We start from the raw sequence: 21,948 nt of genomic DNA on the forward strand, positions 1-21,948 counted from the left end.
AAAAAAAAAAAAAAAGTTAAAAAAAAAAAAAGAATATCAAGCCTTTGGAAATGATAACTTAGCAACCAAATTTGCTGCAAAACCTACCTGTTTGGGTGGTGAAAACCCATACTACCTCTTGACAAACCATTCTATTCACGTTCTGTTATTTTTTTTTTCTTACATTAGACATGCAAATTTTTCTTCAGCTGGCAAGGCTATTACTGTCCTGTTCCGAATTGTCACCGGGGAAGACTGGAACAAGATTATGCATGACTGTATGGTAACTATCTCCTCTCACTAGCAGTTGCCTCCACTTAGAATCAGCCTGAAGCTCTTTGGCAATGCAGTATTGGCAGTATTGGCAGTATCATCCTCGTTTACATCAAGACAGTTAGCGTAATGGCTATGTCGCTGGACTCCCATGTAGTCGACCGCAGTTCGAGTCCTGGACCTGGTGGCTTAAACTCACGCCGGGTGCATGTGCTTGCGTGCCCAAGATCCCAAGAGGAGAATAGAGGAGAAGGAATTGCAGCATGACCATCCCCCCTGGGGGGTGATTTCTCGCTTTCTATCTCTCTGTCTCTCTCTGTCTGTCTGGCGAGCGCATGCGCCCTATAGCAAAAACCTCTCAAAAAAAATATATATAGGGGCTTTTTGTCCATGAAATCGCATTCTTTTACATTATAGTGTATGAGTATTCAGGGCAAAATACTCAATTAAGCCAACCCGATTATTGCAATTCCATTTAGGTACATATACATTCTGTATTGTTCCCCACCCTCCCCCAACACACACCTTTTACATGTTGGCTGTCAAAGTGAAACAGGACAGCTTCTCTTTTTCTAATTTACTGTGTTCAATAGATACTCAATAAAGCTCTGGTTCATCTTGGACATGTGCTAGGTGCTAGGTCTTCAGCAATTCTGTCTTCAAGGAGCTGGTATCAAGGACTCTGGGCCTTCCTGCCTTTGGTATCCTTCCTTCTCCAGGCAAATTCTTCATCATCCTTCTGGTTTCCATTTAAATATCCTTTTTTTTTAGGACTTCTGCCCTAATCTAAGAATTTCTCCTTTGTAGCATATATTACAACTGTATTCAATATTGGCTTTAATTAGTTTATTTCATCTCTCACACTCCAGATCAATGCTGTCCTGTGGAAAATTCCAGTGAAGGAAACTTGTGCCATCCAATACAGGAGCCACTAGCCACATGTGGTTGCTGAACCCCTGAAATGGACTAGCACAACAGAGGAACTACATTTTAAATTTTATTTCATGTTTATTAATATAAATTTATATTGCCACATGGAGCTAGTGACTGTCATGTTGGACTGTGCTGCACCAGGTTGTCACCTGCAAGGGGTAGGGAGACAGGCCTATGTCTTCATACTCATCTCTTGCCAACACTTGGCACAAACTTAGCACATAGAAGGAGCTCCACGACTTGGTGCATGAGTGCATGGGAAAAGAACTTACCAAATCAAATAGAACCCAAGACAAGGCCAGTCCTGCAGTACAGTGGCTAAACACTACAGAGGAAGCCAGATCCTACATGGCTGACCAGAGCTTCAGTCCCTTCCCATCCTGGATGGTTTAAGAAACACACTGGGTGTGTGCATGTACCAGGATCTTGACAGGATGAAGAACTGAAAGAGAAAGGATTGTGTCATGACCAGTTCCCGTTGTGGAGGGCTTTCCCTCTCTCCCTCTCTTTCTTGTGCATGCACACATACCCTCTGGTATAAAAAAAGGATAAATTAAAAATGTGTATAACCCACGGTAGAATTAAATAAATTCTAGATAAAAGTATAGGCAGAATAGTCAAGGAATATAAAACAAAGAGCTAGTGTCTGTGACAAAAAAAAAAAAAGGAAGGTTTCTCAGAGATATTGGCATTTTATTGGGCCCTTGAAGAATGATCAAGCTTTTTTCTTTCTTTTTGAGAGTTTTTAGCTATAGGGCGCGTGCGCTCGCCAGACAGAGAGAGAGAGACAGAGAGACAGAGAGACAAAAAGTGAGAAATCACCCCCACCGGGGTGGGGGGGTGGCCAATCCTTCCCCCGCCATTCTCCTCTCGGGATCTTGGGCACGCACGCACATGCACCCGGCATGAGTTTAAGCCACCAGGTCCAGGACTTGACCCTCGGTCAACTACATGAGAGTCCAGCAACATAGCCATTACGCTAACTGCTGGTCCCAAGAATGATCAAGCTTTTGATAACCTTAGTCTTGTGCTCTTCTATCACATCCCATAAGGCAGTCCAGGAGTGGGAATTACTCCTCATATAACTTGGATGCGAATTGACACTGTACAGTCTAGCTTCCTAAATCTTAACTTATTACTTAAGTCAGGGAAATTTGTTAATGCCTTTTCATTTGGCTTTCTGCTGTCTACGTCTTAGTGGCTGCTTAACCAGTTGAGGCTAATAGAGGTGGCAGGAAGGGTATGTAGTAGAGGAAGCTGGCTTTTTTTCATTGTGTTTCAAAAAATGGCAGTGACTTGTGATTCTACAAGACTAGAAGCAGAGCATAAATGAAACATTCTTTTTTATTTTTGCTACAGATTGTGTACCCAATGCATATGGCTTTTGAAAGACTGCTTTGAAGTTAATTATATTCTATACCATTAGGAATATGTCAGTTAACAGAAATGAGTATTCTTCTCTCCTCTCATCCTCTCCTCCCTCTCCCACCCCACCTCCCCAAAGGTTCAGCCTCCTTTTTGTACTCCAGATGAATTTACATACTGGGCAACAGACTGTGGAAATTATGCTGGGGCACTTATGTACTTCTGTTCATTTTATGTCATCATTGCCTACATCATGCTCAATCTGCTTGTAGGTAAGTGATGTTCGTTGAATATTTTGTAATCTCTTTAAACTCAGGTACTTAGATAATTATGTACAATTTTCTAGTAATTATCCTGGATTGCTTGGGGCGGGTATTTCATGGCATTAATTATAAATTGTTGCCTCTCAATCCAGAAGCTGAAAAGACCTTTGAAAGGCATGTAAATGACAGTTGATTGCAATTTCCAGAGTTCTACTATTTATTATGATCGTTAATTTCAAAAGAGTTGTTCTCATGGATTGAGTTGAACACATTTTGGAAAGGGCTACCTTTATAGCTTTGAAATATCACAATTATGTTTTTGAAAGATACACATCATTCGCCCAGCTGTGGGGCCACCCCGAACTGAACACGACCTTTAAAAACTGCCCTGGAACTCTCAACTAATAGTTAAGCCAGCTGGCTTGGATATCGGCACACACAGAATGTGTGTCTATTTTCATGACCCTCATGTTTTGGAAGGGCAGGAGCTGGATAAATAGCTTATTCCAAGTGGAAAACATGCCAACTTGGAAACCATATTAAAAGCACTTTAAAAATTTGGCTTATAATGTAGGTGATAAAATTCATTATTTATAATAGATGTTTTACTTTTTCCAAAAAGTGATAGATTAACATAAGCATTCAACTTCTCATTTTTTTCCTCTTCTTTCTTAGCCATCATTGTAGAGAATTTCTCCTTGTTTTATTCCACTGAGGAGGACCAGCTTCTGAGTTACAATGATCTTCGCCACTTTCAAATCATATGGAATATGGTGGATGATAAAAGAGAGGTGAGAATGTGGAACACTGATCGGTGCCCCACCCCAAATACACTTGCTGACATCTCTCCAACATTAAAATGGCTTTCTGGTTGGCAGTTAACATTGTTGAATTTTGAATGGCCATGGGCGAATTGCAGAGTTGTCCTTGACAATTCAGCAAAATATGCTCAGAAGGACAGAATAGTTCCTCCTTATGTCCTTTCCAACCATGAATAATTTCTTCTTCAAATTTTAGAAGGTCAACAAGGAGAGGGGTGTGAGAGAAATCAAGGCACAGCGCTTCACAGATTCATGGGCACCTCGGCCCCAAGCAGCAATCCTGATTAAAAGTACAAAGGAGTTGCTGAAGTGGCAGCTGAAGTTGGTTTTTGAAGTATTTTTGAGTGATTATTTGAATGTTTTAACCCTAAAGCTTACACAAGATTCCCTCAATTTATGAAGGCAGCAGTTTCTTCATCTTCTCTTTTTTTCCTTCTCCTCTTTCTCTTTCTCCTTCTCCTTTTCTTTGTCCTTTTTTATCCCAGCAAGCACTGACATGCTTGGAGGCACTGAGGACATAGTAAGGAACAAGATGGGAAGGCCCCCATACTCACAGAGCTTATGTTCCAATAGGGAATACAAAAAGTAAAAAGGAAACCAATAATAGTAGTAGTCACCGTCAACGTAAAGTAAATGTTAAGAAGGTCCTAGCACTTTGATTGAGTGAAGATGAGATCTATGCCCAGGTTTATCATCCAAGAAGTTATACATGTTTTGAAGAAGGTGAAATGCCAGAAAGCACTTGGGTCAAGACAGACGTCTCCAGCAGGAGGGTCACAAAGACCTGTCATATTTGATCTAAAAGCAAGGGAAGTTCAGCCATGGGAAGATTTGACCATCTTTTTAGGAAGCGTTAACCAAGAACTCAAAGACCAAGGAGCCAGAGCGGGCCCTCTCCACCACTCTAATCTTTCTCCTGGGTACTCTACCTCACTTGGGCTCCAGACTCTTGGGTGTTTTTCCGAAACAGTGACCTACATGTGTGGCATCTGATTAGCCCTTTTGTCTCATCTGGGCCCCCCTGCATCTCACCTGCAGTATGCAGGGAAGACCACACTGTCATTCACTGAGGTGGTAGTACTGGCAAGAAGCCGTGGGGTACCAGCTCCTGCCCAGAGCTTTCATTCCCAGATATAGCCAGGGCTGGCACAGTCTGGGAGGGAATGATGTGTTTTAGGGTCTCTGGGTCTGGATATACCCTGGCCTAGGAAGAAGACAGAGCTGGGAGCCCAGTTCACTAGTCTATAATTGTTCTAGTCATGAAAAGCTTTTAATAAAAGGAAAATGTATAGTAAATATTAAAAAGTTCCTAGCATTTTGATTGAGTGAAAAGGAGATCCGTGCCCATGTGCATCATCCATTGCTTTGTGGGGAGGCCTGACGGACCCACTCAGCAGGTGTATGGGTCAATCAAAGGGGTAAGCCAGGGGAGCAGACAGGAAGTGCTCTACCCTCTTTGGCTCCAAATTGTCAAGATATTCCATGGAACTAGAGATGCACCAGCAGAAACTCTTACTGCTCAGCTTTGTATTTCATGCTCTTCTTAGCTCACATACTTCCACCCAGCCTGTCCAAAGGTGAGCAGCTGCCTTTACTCCCAGTGGTAATTAGGTTGTCTTTTGAGAATAGTTCCTGGTGTTTTTGTTTTTCTTTTGTTTTGTGTGTTTTGCTTGCTGTGACAAGAGCTCCAAGTGACTGGTGATGGCCAAATGATGACTTATCAGTCTCTGTGCCCTGACACCCAGGGGGTAATTCCCACCTTCCGCGTGAACCTGCTGAGGCTGCTGCGAGGGAGGCTGGAGGTGGACCTGGACAAGGACAAACTCCTGTTCAAGCACATGTGCTATGAGATGGAGAGGCTGCACAACGGTGGTGACGTCACCTTCCACGACGTGCTGAGGTAAGAGACAGAGCTTTGCAGCTCAGTGTTGCCGAGCTGAACGGAGTCCAGACACTAGGCTGTGGTCATGAAAGGGCCGTGAAATGTAGTTTGGAGGATGTTCATAACCTCGAGTGCCACATCTCCCATCATTATAAAGGAGGGTCACCCTTCCCAGGCACTAAGCGGCCTTTCTTTTCTTCCTCCTTCCTTCTTCCTTTCATTCCTCTTTATTTTTTTTTTTATAACTTATTCATTTAGAGACCAGCATATGGCACAATGATTACATCTCTGGACTCTTATATATTTGACTGTAGTTCAAGTCCCGGACCTGGCAACTTAAAACTCACTCCAGGCATTTATGCATGCATGCCCCAAATCCAAAAAGGAGGGTGGAGGAGAAGGGACTGTGGCGTGGCCATCCTCCCTGGGGGAGTGAATTTTTGCCTTTTGTCTCTCCATCTCTCTCTGCCTCTCCAGCAAGTACACATACTCTCTAGCAAAAATCTCCTCCCCTCAGAAAGAAATGTTTATTCACCTATTTATTCCATGAAAGACAAGAAAAGAGAGAAAGACAGAAAGAGAAGGATAGACATTCTCAACAGGCTCTTCACACCACACTCCGTCTCCTGCTTCTGCCAGTCCAGATGACAAGTGTACTTGTGTGCGCCCAGTGTGTTCAGGGAAGTCCTGGGATGCAAACCCAAGACCTTTCCCATATGGGTCAAGTTGTGCTTTTGCTGTGCCACTGCCTGGCCCCTGGCATTTTCTTCAACAATGACTAGGGTAGCAAGGCACAGCAGCATTAATTAACAGCAGCGTGTTTGTCATCAGTAGAAACCATGGATATCTTCAGATCTCATTGCTGACTGCCTTGGCTCATATCTTAAGATATCATTTATGCTCCTTGAGGCTTGTAAATTATAGGAGTCATTTGACCTCAGCTAGCTGTTGTTATTCAATGCAATAATCAAGAAGCTCTTGCATTTCCGTATCACCACTTTAAAAAAAAATAATTTGAGAACTATATTTCAATATAGTGGGTTGTCTTTGTAATAAATATAATTTTTAAAATATTATTTTAAGAAATGTCCCAGAGACTCCACTGCCCACAGGGTCTATGCTACAGAAAAAGCTAAGAGCCCTCAACCTCCAAAAGCTAATGTAATCTCGTTGCAGGTGCATGACCAGTTAAGTGTTGGGCATTGTGTCACAAGTATCAGGAGCATTCAGGTATACAGAATTAGATTTGTGCCTAAAGGTTGAACAAAGATGAGATCAGAACAGAAAGAATCTGGGAAAATCCTCTCAAGTAATCAATTTTACCTCCCACTACTTACTTCTTCCATGAACAAACTAAAAAGCAAAAACTACATGTGAGTACAAAAGATGGCATCCATTTCAGACTGTTCCTGGATTTCTTCCTAGTGACAATTTAATTTTCAGGTTGAACATGAGGCACATAGAAATACTGTTGGCATTAATAATTAACATTCAACCTCTCTGAAACACAGTGATGCCTCTAAAGAGAAGGTACCCAGGCAAAGTCTTCGATGGTGCTGGCTGCTCCCTCCCTGTCCCTCTAGCTCCTTACGTGATAAACAGTCAAACAATGATGAAATTCTTGATGTGTCAGGGAAGAGAGGAAGAACAAAGTTATTCTCCCCTCCATATGGGATGAGATTTAGCAAAGAAGAGAAGGCCGATGTGCCAGGCTCTCTGGAGCCTCTGCGCTGTGGTTTGGGCTCTGCTAGTAGAACTGACCTCACAGCAGGGGCTGTGCAAGGAGCCGAGTGATAACCGGGATTCTGTGTCCACACAAGGGGCACCAAGCTGCCAGAAGGGGCTGTATTTCCTTTTGGTTGTTGACCCCTCGATGCTGAGATACTCTTATTTGCTCATGGACCCCTGTGCAAACAATGATTGTGTGAGCTCCGTTACCACTATCGGGGTCTATAGTACCAAGGTCCAAGTGGGAATGAATACTCAGTTCTGCCTTTGTGTCCTCTGCAATTAATAAGGAAGATGCAGAAGGACAAGTAGGATGAGTAGAGAACCTGGGGCAGGGGCATCCCGACAACCGCTAAGCATATTGGCCACCGCCAGTGGGAGCCAGATGTGAAGAAAGTACAGATGGAGCCATCTTCCATCTGAGGGCATGTCCAGCGGGCTCCTTGGCAGGTGGCAATGCAGTGACAGCTAGCTGGAGCTCGTTTCATAAGCCCTGAGATGCCACTTACTGTTATAAGTACCTCACGGATATTAACTCGCTCAGACCTTTATTAGGTAGGTACCACAATAGTCGCCATTTTGTAGACAAGGATGGGAGACACACGGAGGTGATGTAACCAGCCCAAGTTCCCCAGCCAGAAAAAAACTGGCATCACACTACTCTTGTTGGGTTGAGAGCTATTCCCTCTGAATTTGGAAATGTCAAGGGTCTGACTCCCAGAGGAATCAGACTTGAGACTGCCGTTGTCTTTGCCCCACCAGCATGCTTTCCTACCGGTCCGTCGATATCCGGAAAAGTTTGCAGCTGGAGGAGCTCCTTGCAAGGGAGCAGCTGGAGTACACCATCGAGGAGGAGGTGGCCAAGCAGACCATCCGCATGTGGCTGAAAAAGTGCTTGAAGCGCATCAGAGCTGTGAGTGGACAGCAGTGCAGGCACAGGGGTTGGGCTTTCTCCTCTCTCCTTGAAGAAGAGGGACAAAAGGAGAGACTTTCATGAACAAGGGAATTAGAGCTTTCTGTGACTAGACTTATATCCCCTTTAACTATGTCAACTTCATCTGCTTGTGTTGTTCAAATGTCTCTGTAAGCCTTAACTCTAGTCCATATTCAGTTTGTACTCTTCACTAAGGTCCATAACAAGTGTTAACTGAGGGACTAGCAGATGGTGTAATGGTTACATCGCTTGACTCCCACATACTCAACTGTGGTTCGAGTCCCAGACCCGTTGGTTAAAACTCACACCTGGCGCATGTGCATGCATGCCCAAAATCCTGAGACGAGAACAAAGGAGAAGGGTATGGCCATTCCCCCTGGGGGGGTGATTTCTCACTTTCTGCCTCTCTGTCTCTCCCTCTCTCCAGTGAGGCCATGTTCCTATAGCAAAAAACTCTATAAAAAAAGTGTCAACTGAATCTCATTTTTGCAGTATGACATGAAGACTGAAAAAGCAGTTTATTGATATTAAAATATTTATAATCTCCATTTATCAAATTCACCTGTACAAATTTCCAAAACTCTTTATATAGACTGGCAACTAAATTTACAAGACTACTTTTAAATTGCTACTAAAGATTCTAACATCCTATTGAAGATGTTGTCTGGTTTTTAAAGACACTTCTCCTTAGATCTCTTTGCTGCTCCCTGAACTATAAGCTTAGCAGATTTTCTAACTCATAAATTAATGAACAAGTGTTATGCTGTCAAATACCATGTTTCTAGTGGTTGTTTCCATTCGGTTATTATTTTTATGAAAGCTTTTGACTTATGCTTTACACACAGAGAAAATATTATACTAATCAATAGACATTTATAAGAAATCACAATTTTTTTATCCAGTTCCTCAGAATGGCAGCATCAACTGCAGAAATATAATTTTCTTTCTCTCTTTTTTAGAGAGGTTTTTGCTATAGAGGTTTTGCTCGCCAAAAGAACAGAGAGAGACAGAGAGACAGAAAGCAAGAAATCATTCCCCAGGAGGGATGGCCACGCCACAGTCCCTTCTCCTCCGTTCTCCTCTTGGGATCTTGGGCATGCACGCACACGCGCCCAGCATTATACATTTAAGCCACCTGTCTGGGACTCGAACCACGGTCGACTACATGGGAATCCCGCAACATAGCCATTATGCCAACTGCTAGTCCCAAGAAATATACTTTTCTATTGGAGGAGAAAGGTCCTCAGAGAAAAGAAACACCCTAACCCCCTACAGCAAGACCAACTGTCCACAGTGGCCTGGTCACAGCCACCCACTGTAGCTTTATTAGCTCTGGGAACCATGTCTGTCCTCCATTGACCCTGAGATGGGACAGGGAGTTCCGGCTTCAGTACTTGCCAACTGGCTTGTCCTATGGGGTCCACAGCCTGCAAAATCCAGAACAAGAACAAAGGCTTCCTCATCCACCAAGTCTCTCTCTGCTTCTTATAACTTGCAGAGATGGTGGGAGGGATGGCTACATTGGCTTAATGAACATAGAATAAAATGGGAAGGGAAAACATAGAACACCCATGTTAGGCATTTTAAGTAAAACCTAGATATATAATATCAATAAGTTTAACTATGATGATTGTCATGCAAATGAGAACAGAGGGGGGAAGGCAATTCACAAGTCTCTAAGTGTCACTGAAATTAGTTAGGGATCCTTATTCAGAAGTTCCTGAGTGGTCATCAATCATACAGGTTTTCTGGAGAGGGGAGAAGACTTGAGTGGCGGGGGGGTGGGGGAGTTGAGCTCATTTTTTCTCTACTAAATGAACAATGGTATTTCCATAGAAACAGCAGCAGTCCTGCAGCATCATCCACAGCCTGAGAGTGAGTCAGCAGCAAGAGCTGAGCCGGTTTCTGAATCCTCCCAGCATTGAGACCACCCAGCCCAGTGAGGACATAAACGCCAACAGTCAGGAGAATAACATGCAACCAGAGGTATGCGCGGGAGGCAGCCTTCATGCCAGGAGATTCTGCTGGGCGTTTTCTTTCCTAACTAAAGAAAAAAAAAAAAAAAGAGAGAGAGAGAGAAAGAAAAAAACTAAAAAATGGTGCTGGTCCAATAGACATTTCAAACAAGGTAACAGTATTTCTAATAGGAATTAAAAACATTTTTAAAAAATTACTGGAGGGTGCATGCACTTGTCGGAGAAGAGAGACAGAGAGAGGGAGAGAGAGAAAGTAAGAAAGCATCCCCATGGGAAATGGTCACACCATAATCCCTTCTCCTCCATTCTCCCCTTGGGATTTTGAGCACACACAGATGTGTATGCCTGGCATGTTTTTTAAGCCACCAGGTCCAGGACTTGAACCTTGCAGTGTGCTAATGCGGGGTCTAGCTGCCTCAACCCACAACATCACCAGCTGACCCACTACTAGGAATTCCTTTAATTTAAAGAAAAAAATTGGAACTTGTTGATGCAGGTGATGTTGATACATTTGCCATCCAGGATTCCACTGAAATTATTTCTAAAGATTGTGATTTGTTTGGACACAAAACAAATGCAAATGCCCTAGACTTCATAATTCTGTTGTTCAGTGGCTTAAGAGAGAACATTGTGTCTAAGGGCCTAATTTGAGTCTGGAAATGTCACATGAATTAGGAGAGTATGGTTCACATAAAGCTCAACTGTGTTTCCCTCCCCTTTCCAACTCTTAAAAATTTGCAATAAACTCATTGAAAATTATTTGCAACTGGCTATCAACCTCCTTAAATAATCAGACTCACTGAGAATTTGTCCTTAGTTGGGCACCAGAAGAGTGCATGGAATACGGAGGGCCAGCATGAGGAGCTTCTGTGAACCGGGAGGGCACAGCATATCTTCATTTCCAAACTCAGTTTATGTGTCTATCGGGGAAAAAAAAAAAAGGATATTGAGCCGAGAGTCGTCACCATCCTCAGGAGCCCTGTGCTGTGAGGAGCAGGGCAGGGAGGTTCCGCCTCTTTATGAGGCTGCAGTTATGATTGGAGGTTAACAACATGGAGCCCATCCAGTGTCTGCACGAGGCCCCGGGCAGTACCACCCTTCCTGGTGCAAAGCAACACTGTCCCGGCCCAGATAAAGCCTGAAGCCTAAGGTTGCGCATGCAGCAGGTGCTCCAAGAGGCCTTCTGGTTCCATAGCCCAGTTCAGGGCAGATCTTACATTGCCGATTCTCCGCCTGTAGGAACCTTCTGCCACTGTCTCCAGGGATTTGTGCGGGGATATTCAGCAAAATGGGGATAGATGTGCCCACGGGGCCCTGCCGTCGTGCGTCCTGAGGATGACTGGCAGTGGCTCACGGGTGGGAGTCGACGAGGGTGGCACAGACCGTTAGGCGGGGCTGCTCAGGCAGGGGGAAGTGAGGATTGCAGAACTCTGTTTTCAGAGGACACTAACGAGCCGAGAGGGGCTATTGAAGAGATGTGAGGAACTAGGTGTTGGTTAGGATGGGTAAAGGGAACAGGTGAAGCGGAGTGGATAAAATACAGGCTTTCCCTAAGACTTCGTAGTCTTAGGTTGTTTTCAGCCAGTCAGAGCACAGGGTTGCCTGGGGGAGCTCTGTTCCTGAAGCCTTGGGTGCTGACCTCCAGGGTTGGCAGGTCTGCCGTGAACCAGCCACAATCTTGGGCGCATGCACCTAGAAAGGATATTTCAGGTCGACGGCTATTGGGTCTGAACCAGGTGGCTTCCAGCACTGCTGATCAGCGCACGGCTGCCTGCACCACCCCGGCTGGGCTTTCTTCCTCACTTTCCTGCCATAGTTCTTCCTTTCTTCCTGAGTAGCTCCCCCACATCCACCAAGGATTCATTTGGATCTGGAGTTTCCCATTTAATATTTTCAGACAGTGGTTGACCACAGGTGACTGAAACCATGGAAAGCCCTGGATAAAGGGCTACCGTAATAAGAGACAATCTAGACCAGATGGGCAGAGTGGAGTAGAGCACAGTCAAGATAGAGCCATGACTGTTTAATCCTCCTCCCACACAGACCAGCAGCCAGCAGCAGCTTCTGAGTCCCACCCTTTCCGACAGAGGAGGAAGTCGGCAAGACGCAGGTGATGCTGGGAAACCCCAAAGGAAGATCGGGCAATGGCGCCTGCCTTCAGGTAGGTACATGGAGGCATTTCTTCAGTGCCTGGGGCATTTTAAAGATCTTTACTCTCTGTGTGACCCGTGCGTGGGTCTCGCATTTCAAAATGCAGGTCTGTGTCTGCAGTTATATATGCACTGAAACCATTTAAAAATGTATTCTCTTAATCAAATACACTCTCTTAAAAACAACTGCTCTAAATGTAACTGTTCGATTTCATTTAGAGCCTATGGTTAAGAAGGCAGCACCATTAACAAAGTGAGAGGTTACAGCTGAGATCCATAAGGAGCGAGAGTTTTCCAGTGTGCATCCAGGGTTGCTTAAACATAGGCAAACTTTGCTTTCTCTAAGAGGGAGTGGGCAGATCCCACTGAGTTCTGCCAAATCTCAACATACACTTTGTAGCTGAGCTAGTCGCATCTTCGTGCAGCCTGCGTTGTCAATAAAGATGACCATGGTAACACAAGCACAGCTGCACTTACTGCATGCCAGTCACTGCTCTAAGTACAGTACTCGTGCTCCTTTATTTAATCCTCACTTTCCTATTATTGTTCACATTTACTTATTCAAGAAGGGCATGTTCTTCTAGAGGACTAAGAGGCTTTGGAAAGCCAAGGTAATCCTGCTAAGGGAGCTCATGGGGAGAGGAAGAACAGTGCAGCGTGGCGTCCTCTGCACATGCTTTGTCCTGTTATAACTGAGTCCCTGGTAAGGTAGGGGCTTCTTAATGCTCTTTAACTGTCCCCGGACTTCAGCCCAATCCCAGTGGAGAGATGAATGATGTTGCAAACTCTTCGGTAGCCTGTCTAGTTCCTAAAGGAGATGACTGTGTTATTTACACAGTAGACATTAATTATTACCACCATTGAGGAAATAGTCTTTCTCATCTCTAGTAGCTGATTATCTGGGAGTCAGAAAGGACGTAGGTTTTGCCTGGTTCAAACAAAACCAGGGGTGACAGGAAACAAGACTGAGGAAGATGTGGGGCCGGTTATGAAAAGCCTTAAATTACAGACTGAGTAGTTGCAACATCATGCTGTAGCAGTGAAAAGACAGCAAAGATTTCTGAGCAAAATAGAGCATCTGGAATCCGTGCCTCAGGAAGGCCGACGTGGTAGCCGGGGAGGGAGAGCGAGTTGTTTGCAGCAGAGCCTGGAGGCAGGCTGCAGTGGAGGGTGAGCATCGGGTGGGGGCAGTGGCAAAGGGTGTGGTCCAGACACCACAGGGACAGATAGAGTCTAAGGGAGAGCTCACAGGCCTTGCTACTCACCTACATGAATAAAGGAAAGGATGCTGTCAGTGTGCCTGCAGCGGTCCAGGCCCAGGTAACCTCAGTGTCAAAAATGGCGATACCTAAAGAGACAGGCATTAAGGACATGCTCAGTTTGAGGAGATGAAGAACGGTAAAGGAGCATCTTCTAGGGGGACCAGCAACGTGCCAGGGGTCATGCCGTGCACTTTCGGAGGTCATCTCACTTCATCTACTTTAATCCTCACAATAGTCCAATGAGGACGTCTGTGTTCTCTTCATTTTACAATGGAGGAAACTTGGATTCAGAGATGTGAACGTGTCCAAGGATAAGTAGGGCCCAAGACCATGATGGTGGGACCCCAAAACCACACCTTCTTCCAGTACCCTCACTACATGTGCCCTCCCCTTACTATCAGTTACACTATCACCCTTTTCCTTTTTTTCTTCATATGCTAATGAACACCACTTCACACATATTTCTATACACCTGTATTTACCCAAATTATAGCTGTTAGTGATGATATAAAAGTGAAAAGGACCAGTAGCATTTTTTCAGATGGTATTATTAGTTGTCCATGAGCATAATTTGAAAATCTATTATGAACATAGAGATTCCAGTGATGAAAAGTTTCTTACTCTACATCGGTGGATAGGACTGTTAGGCACAAGTATTGCTGATGGCTTTCCAGAAATGATTGCAATAGGATGAAACAACTCTAAGTCGTTCACAGGACTCTCGTTAATCCCACAGCACCAAAACCAATAAGCCACTCAGTGTCTTCAGTCAACCTACGGTTTGGAGGGAGGACGACAATGAAATCTGTGGCGTGCAAAATGAACCCTATGACTGACACAGCTTCCTGTGGCTCCGAAGTGAAGAAGTGGTGGACCCGGCAGCTGACCGTGGAAAGTGATGAAAGTGGGGATGATCTCCTGGATATTTAGCTGTGGATCAGTACAGATGAAAGTTCAATGATGAAAACTGTTTTCTAATGTTTTCCTCAATTGTCCAATAAGCAATCAGTACTTAATTTCCAATTTGGCAAAGATTTTTTTAAAAATTAATTTTGTCCTGCCATAGGAAGGCATAAAAATTTCTCGGTCAAAGCTATGTGTTTGATAAGTTATTATCATATGTTTAAGAACATTTGTATAATGACAGTATTAATAATGTAGAAACTATACCAACAGCAGATGTAGATCATTCCAAAATTTTACATACTCTGTCCCTGTGAACTAGGGTGTTTACTCATCTGTGCTCTTATGCAGTGTTACCACCCCACGTGGCTGATATTTACGATATGGGAGCTATAGCTTTAGTGTGCATTTTTTTCCTATTTCCACTAGAAATACTTCTCTTGGGAGAATTTATTATTTATGATTGATCTGAAAAGGTCAGCACTGAGCTCATGCTAAAACAATAGTAGTTTTACAAACTACAGATTCTGAATTTAAAACAGTATATTCTTCTTCTCATGTTATGTTTTTAAAGTATGTACAAGGAAGTTGGAGGTCAGAATAAGCTGATTTCTATCCTCCGATACACTAATAAAACTGTTGCCCAGTTTCAAGAAGATTGTGTGTGCAGATACCAGGCATGGAAAATGGGCCCAGGATGTTAACCAGTCTAAATCTAAACGTGATTGTGCAACAATGTTAAGTTTCTTAAAAGGCCTTTTAATAAGTGGGTTTAGCCAAAAGAGTAAAACTGTATGGCACAACTTATAAAAAGAAATTGTTGCATGTGTAATGTCATCATTGGCTTCATGTTTAACCCAAAGGGTATCCATTTTGCCATAAACCACCTGAGACATTGTTGGTTGACCCCAACACAACAGGCTATGTTAGGTTTAAAGTGACTCTTCTGCTACTGGAATCACCTATGGAAATAGTGCTATTCTGCACAATCTTGCCCTGAACTCACAGATTTGGTACCCCACAACTTAATTGTATTTTCTTTTTCCATACATCAGTGGTCCGGGTTCTCTAGCCAAATGAGCAATGCAAAATGGTAACAAAGTACTGCTGGACTTCTTGTGCTGAGTCAGCTGAAGAGATGTCAGTTGGGGTCTTTACCTATACTATTGTGGGCCGGAGATTTGCTGTTCACATGTTTCTTTTTAATGGAGTGATTGTTTCAGAATCCTTTGACCTCCCTGGTTTGCTTTCTGGTATCTTTTTCTCTATCCAACTTTCTTCAAACAGTCAAATGTCACATTTCTTCTGGGTCACAAATGTAACACTACAGTGACTGTCTATAGCTTAGGGTTAATTGTGACTATGAGATAATGGCCAATTAAAGTCAGTGCAGCCAGAGGATTTCATTTAGTGTTATGTCCCCTCGGAGTTTACTTTTTGTACATAAGGAGGTAAAATAAATATTGGATTTATAAAAGAATGTACACTGACTTAATCATTCAAGCTCTTTCCTTGTGTGTGTGTGGGGGGGGAGGGGGGCAGGGGCACCAGGGAACTGGGACTTTGCAAAGCCTACATCGAGACCTCAGTCCATAATTAGTTGGCAAAGGCTGTCCCCGATATTCATTTCCGCTCAGTTCCCTGAGCCAGAATGTTCCTTTTACACTTCTGCCGATAAGGCTGAGTGAATACTCTGTGCGGGTCAAACCTACAGTGAAGCTGAAAGGGCATTCGCATGTTCAGAGCATGGGTCTGTACTAGTGCTGCATAAAAACAGGACTTTTTGTTTTTTTGTCTCCTTACACTTGAGTAATACAGTTTCATTCTTCCAGAACTGCTGAGCCCTGCCTGAAACGTCTGTAACTGATGTTCAGTAGAACATCATTGTTGTTCGTTCTGCAGTGAAGCCCGGGGCAGAGTAGCAGTGCACTTAAAGCTGTCGCTCCCTGTATCTTCAGCTAAGTGACACGGTCAGCCTTCGGTGGGACTCATCTCTGCGGTGTTCTTGAAGCAGATAGAGTAGCTGGCGGACCAGAGATGGTAAGTGTTGTCCCCGACCCCACTTTAGATTTTACCCTTAGGTAATTAAACGTATGAATAATCCAGTTACACAGATGGGAAAACGTAGGCCTCAGAGTTCCCTGGTCCTTAGGAAAGCCAGACAACAGATACTAATCCTGTCATCATGCCACCCACTGCCTTTAATTAAAGGATGTCAGTTCCAAGGGCACCCGAGAGCATAAGGTGTACACTACTTGACGCGGAGCCCCCGAGAGAGTAGGCCACACAAGCATTGCCCATCTGGCAATCTGAGGGGACTCAAGGGGATTCAAAATGCACAGAATGGCTGGGCTGATGCTATTCACCCCATACTGTTTTTTTGTATTTTTCCAGTTTTTTTTTTCTTTTTTTCCCATAGGATATGTACACTCACCAGAGAGAGACAGAGACAGAGAGAGAGGAAGTGAGAAATCACTCCCCTGGGGGAGTGATTTTCTTTTTTGGGATTCCAGACATGCATGCACACATGTCTGGCATGATTTTTCAAGCTGCTGGGTCCAGGATTTGAACCACAGAATCAATTATGTGGAAGTCCAGCACCTCAACCACCACATCACCTGCTGACCCTATTCACTCCATACTTAGCACTAGTTCCAGACCAATGCCTACCAGCAATGATGCTATTTGTGCCCTGCCAAGCTGCCTACAATAAGAGAAGGTAGAAGAAAACCCAGCATTACAAAGACTTGCACAAACGTTTTTCTGAGCCACTTGAATGTGTTTGCCTGTTTCTTTGTAGGAAGAGGCATACCATAGACCAGGGGGCTTTCAATATATTGTCTAGCAGTGGTACTTCTCAAACGAAGTACTCAACAGATCTCCAAATATTAACCAGGAAAAAGCAGGAGAGCCCTAGTTAAAATTGGAGTAAAGATAAGACCCCCACTCATGTGGCCTCTTATCCACTATTATGGGTTGAATCATGTCCCCCCAAAAGATAGGTTGAAGCCCTGACTCCTGGCACCTGTGAATGTGCCCTTATTTGGAATGAACCTTAGCAGATGTAACTAGTTAGGTCATGATGAGGTCATACTAGTGCAAGACCTTTCCTCCACTGTGACTCCAACCCAGGATGCTGGGAAGAAGAGGAGAGAGACACGGGCAGAATGCCCTGTGAAGAAGCGGGCAGGCAGCCAGGCAGATGGTCGCATAAAGAGGGAGGCAGAGACGGCAGTGATGTTCTCTCTAGCTGGGGAGTGCCTGAAGCCGCAGGAGGTGGAGCGTCTTCGCACAGCTTCAGAGAGGATGGCCCCACAAACACCTGCATTTTCACTCTGGTTGGCAGAACTGTGAGAGAATCAAATTCTGTTGTTCGAAGTCACTCAGTTTTTGATACTTAGCTATAGTAGCTCTAGAAAATTAACACCACCCCAGACCTACCTCAGCCCCCAAAGATGTCCCAGACCACCCTCGTACTCTAAGGACCCCACCTGAGAAACACTAATACAGATCAAAACTCGTGAGCGTTAGAGTTCAACAGACTTTTCACGTCCCGGATTTACTGGTCACTCTATGTAATCTTGGGTGAGTTTCACCCTCTCTAAGCCAAGATTAAGCTGCTTGCTTTTAAAGGGGGCAGCAGAAGGAATTTATTCACTTTATTTTCCTCAAAGGTTTACAGACTCTCCAAGACAGGCTTAGTCTGAGCTGACATATAGCATGCCTCAAGTCATTAACTAGCTGTCTATCCACCCTTCCAGAATCCTCAGTTGACCAATTGTTAAGCTTCTGTTTTCTCAGCTAAGGATATCAGGTTTGGAAACTATTGCAGGCCAAGATTTAAACAATAAGGTCATCTGGGGACCACTCTTTTCTTTAATGTCATTCAGCCTCCAGAGACAGCATTTCTATAAAATGCCTTTTTGACACCCTTCCAACAATATACAAGAATAATTATCTGTATGAGTTCTCTATCTTCTTATGTTTCCCCGTCTTCATTCAGCTTCTCCACAGGGTGACATGTGGGTAAAGAGATAGATTTTTAAAGAGGAAGTGTCCTGAAACCTTAGTGTTCAATTTACTGCGTGAGTTCTCCCAGTCCCTAGCAGTGAATCCAAATTGAAAAGATGTTGGCTTCCATCCCTCTGGGGAATGGGAGAAACAAACACAGATGGCAGGTCCAGGGCTGTACTGGCTGGTGCTGGGAAGAGGCTGCAGAGAGTTTGCTCACCTGTTCCCATGTCCCGCCCTCCGTGGACTGAGCAGGAGAGCTCTCAGGTCCTGCTGACCTTGAGCAGCCAGGAAACTCTCTCTCGGGTCTGAGTGAGTGGGCTCTGCTCACGTTGGGAAGCTTGTTCAGAATTGCTGTCCACAGCACTAATGTGAGGATGTTGCTGAGGCTGGAAAGAAGAACCCAGAAAGCACCAACAAATGTTGATCGTGGTGAGTTGTTCACTTCCCTCCTCTTCCCTTCTGTACAGCTCTGCCCTCATATCCCTGCAGGGCATTCTTGACTGACTCAGGAAAGCAGGTGGCTCCCCTCTTGCTCCAAGCCTGCCACCTGCAATCCAGGTCCAATCCTCCCCATACTCTGATGCCCACTGCTCTCACCTTGAGCCTCCCTCCTCAGTCGCTCTTCTTCCTTCAGAGTCACCTCCCTACCGGTCCCCTGTCTCTTTGCCATTCCCACCTCACTGGCTGCCTTTGATTTTTTTTCAGCCACAGAATCTTTCTCACCAGAGGAACCTCCTCTTCCCTGGATCACCCTCCCCACTCTGCCTTCTCACTAAAATGCCTCCTTCTGCCTTCAGTGCTTAGGTTCCTTCCACAAGGGAAGCTTTTTCCTCACACTTCTTTGTACAAGTTACTACTGTCGTGCAGTTACAGTAGAGCATCCCTAATTCAAATCCAAAATACTCCAAAATCTGGAACGTTTGAGCACAGACAGGATGCCACAAGTGGAAACTGTCACACTTCACTTCATGTGACAGGTCATAGTCAAGATATTGCAATACAAAAAAAGAAATTGTATAAAATTTCCTTCAGGTTGGGCCAGCAGATGGCGCAGCAGTTATGTTGCTGGACTCAAAAACATGCCCACCCCTGGTTCGAGTCCCAGACTCAGTGACTTGAAGCACATGTGAATGTGAATGTGTGCTCAAGATCCCAGGAGGAGAATGGAGGAGAAGGGATTGTGTTGTGGCTATGCCCCCTGGAGAAGTGATTTCTCATTTTCCCTCTCACCGTCTCTGTCTCTCTCTCTGGTGAGCACATGTACCCTAAGGCAAAAACCTCTAAAAAAATTCTTTCAGGTTATGTGTATAAGAAGTATATGAAACATAAATAAAATTTTGTGTATAGATTGGAGCCTTATCCCTAAGCTATCTCATTAAGTAGAAACAAATTTTCCAAAATTCTAAAAAACTCCAAAATCTGAAATCCATTTGGTTCCACGTGTTTTGGATAATGGATATTGAACCTACAGTTGTGTACATTTTCTTCTTTGGCTGCACCTCCTTAGGCACTAAGGCACAGTGAGTTCTGGGACTCTCTTTGGTCAGCCCTGGCACATGCTAGGTGCTCAGCAAGTACTTGCTGAATGAATAAGTGAGCGGAGAGATGGATAAGCTGGAAAACACTCCATGTCCCTTCCAACTGACTCTCAATCGCCTTTCATATCTGCCCAGTTTCCTCAAATTACTGTTTTGTGCTTATCCTCTAGGTTGTCCACAAAGCTTATATGCCTTGGGCAAGGAAACTTGTGTATCTTCCACCCTTCTGAAAGTGCTCATTCAAGGGTTACTTTCCTTCTTTAACTAGAAAAGGGTTTTTGTTTTGTTTTGTTTTGTTTCTTTTTTCAGTTTTATCTCTCTCTGTTGACCCTCTCTTTCAAATTCTACCTTTGGATTCTTTATAAGGCTTCCTTCTTCCTCAGATTTCTCCTTCATCCTTGTGATCATAAGACTCCCTCTGGGCTCACACTTGTCCTCTCCCCTGCCCCCTCAGCTGCACACACATAGGGTCTCCTTTCACATTTGGAGGAGTATATTCATAGGTCCTTCTGGGCTCTGCCTTGACTAGTTTTCTGTGACATCTGTGATGCTTCCCAAACCCTTGTCCCTAGCCCCTAGGGATCTAGTAACCCAACAAGATAACTACTCTCTAAAGTGCCTTCTCCAGCTGCCTTCCTTCTCACCGTGACCTTTTTTTGAAAAATTATTTATTTAATTTTATTTATTTATCCATTTATTTTAAATTTGATGAAAGAGAGACAGAGAGAGAGAGAGATAAAAAGAGAGAAGGAAAGTGAGAAAGCAAGCCACCAGGTCAAGGACTTGAACTGTGGTTGGCCATGTGGGAGTGTCTAGCATCTTAACCACCATGCCACCTGCTGGTCCCCATCACCTTGGCATTTTGTACAAATTCATTAATCTTTTCTTCTTCCTCTTCCATCTCAGATGAAGCCTGAAGGGCCCTATTCCTTTTCCAAGTCTAATCTCTTCAATCTCTCAAAACTTTCACAGGCCAGATGGTGGTGCTGCAGTAAAACACTTCAAGGCCATCCCATCTAGGGTGGCTCGCAGTTAAGCACAGAGACCTCCCTGAGCATGCAAAACTCATGATCCAAGGCTGGGGGTAGAGTGTAGTGTAGTATCAGGACCCTGCTGCTGTACTGTCTCTTGTTTTCTTTCTCCCTTTCTGTCTCTCTTACTCATGGAAGAAATAAGTAAATAAACCTTTTTTAAAAACTTTTTAAAATGTCTGAGCATCTAATATATACCAAGCTTTGCTTCATGAAGAGCCTGAAGATGAGCATGCCCACGCTGTTCAGCTTAAAGTCTAACAGAAGAGGGACCAGCAGGTGGCGTAACGGTTACATCGCTGAACTCCCACATAGTAGATCACTGTTCGAGTCCTGGACCCTGGGACTTAACACTCACACCAGGCACATGTGTGTGCATGCCCAAAATCTCAAGAAGAGAATGGAGCAGAAGGGATTGTTGTGTGCCCATTCCTTCTCCCAGGGGGTGATTTCTCACTTTCTACCTCTCTGTCTATCTCTGCCTCTTTGGTGAGCACATGTACCCTACAGCAAAATCTCTCTAAAAAGTTAAAAAAAAAAAAGTAACAGGAGAAAAGATGCATAGGACCCCTATTCTATAGCAATTGTTATATCTGCTGTGGAAAGCTAAATAATCGTAAATGAGGAAGCAGCAGACAGAATGATTCCTGGAAAAATAAGTAGAAAGTTATGGTGAGAGTCAGCCATCTCTGCAGTGAATTCCAAGGCTTCTACATGAGCATGCAAAGGGAGACCAGAGCCTTTGGTTTGATCAAAGATAGGAAGGACCTTGCCTGTTCCATCACTTCAGTGAAAGGGAGTCACTGTAGGTGGAGAAGGAGTTAAATCGTGGTAATGCACTATAAAAGAACTCACTGAGAAGTTGCCATCTGAGAAGACACCTGAGGGAGGTGAAT

The 21,948-nt window shown here is 44.2% G+C and overlaps 1 protein-coding gene across 1 annotated transcript in view; it reads left to right on the top strand.

Annotated features, from left to right (window-relative positions):
• The window catches only part of NALCN (sodium leak channel, non-selective), a 351,304-nt gene extending 335,374 nt beyond the window's left edge, over positions 1-15,930 (top strand). Inside the window, exons 36-43 of the mRNA XM_006141515.2 lie at positions 169-262; positions 2,690-2,822; positions 3,489-3,604; positions 5,380-5,534; positions 8,007-8,157; positions 10,015-10,164; positions 12,198-12,315; positions 14,303-15,930. Of these exons, the coding sequence (XP_006141577.1) occupies positions 169-262; positions 2,690-2,822; positions 3,489-3,604; positions 5,380-5,534; positions 8,007-8,157; positions 10,015-10,164; positions 12,198-12,315; positions 14,303-14,496 (1,111 nt within the window). The 3' untranslated portion in view covers positions 14,497-15,930. The remainder of the gene's footprint in view (positions 1-168; positions 263-2,689; positions 2,823-3,488; positions 3,605-5,379; positions 5,535-8,006; positions 8,158-10,014; positions 10,165-12,197; positions 12,316-14,302) is intronic.
• The last annotated feature ends 6,018 nt before the right edge of the window (positions 15,931-21,948 follow it).

The sequence above is a fragment of the Tupaia chinensis genome, unplaced genomic scaffold (assembly GCF_000334495.1).
Source record: "Tupaia chinensis unplaced genomic scaffold, TupChi_1.0 Scaffold000057_1, whole genome shotgun sequence".
In the NCBI taxonomy this organism is placed as follows: Eukaryota; Metazoa; Chordata; class Mammalia; order Scandentia; family Tupaiidae; genus Tupaia; species Tupaia belangeri.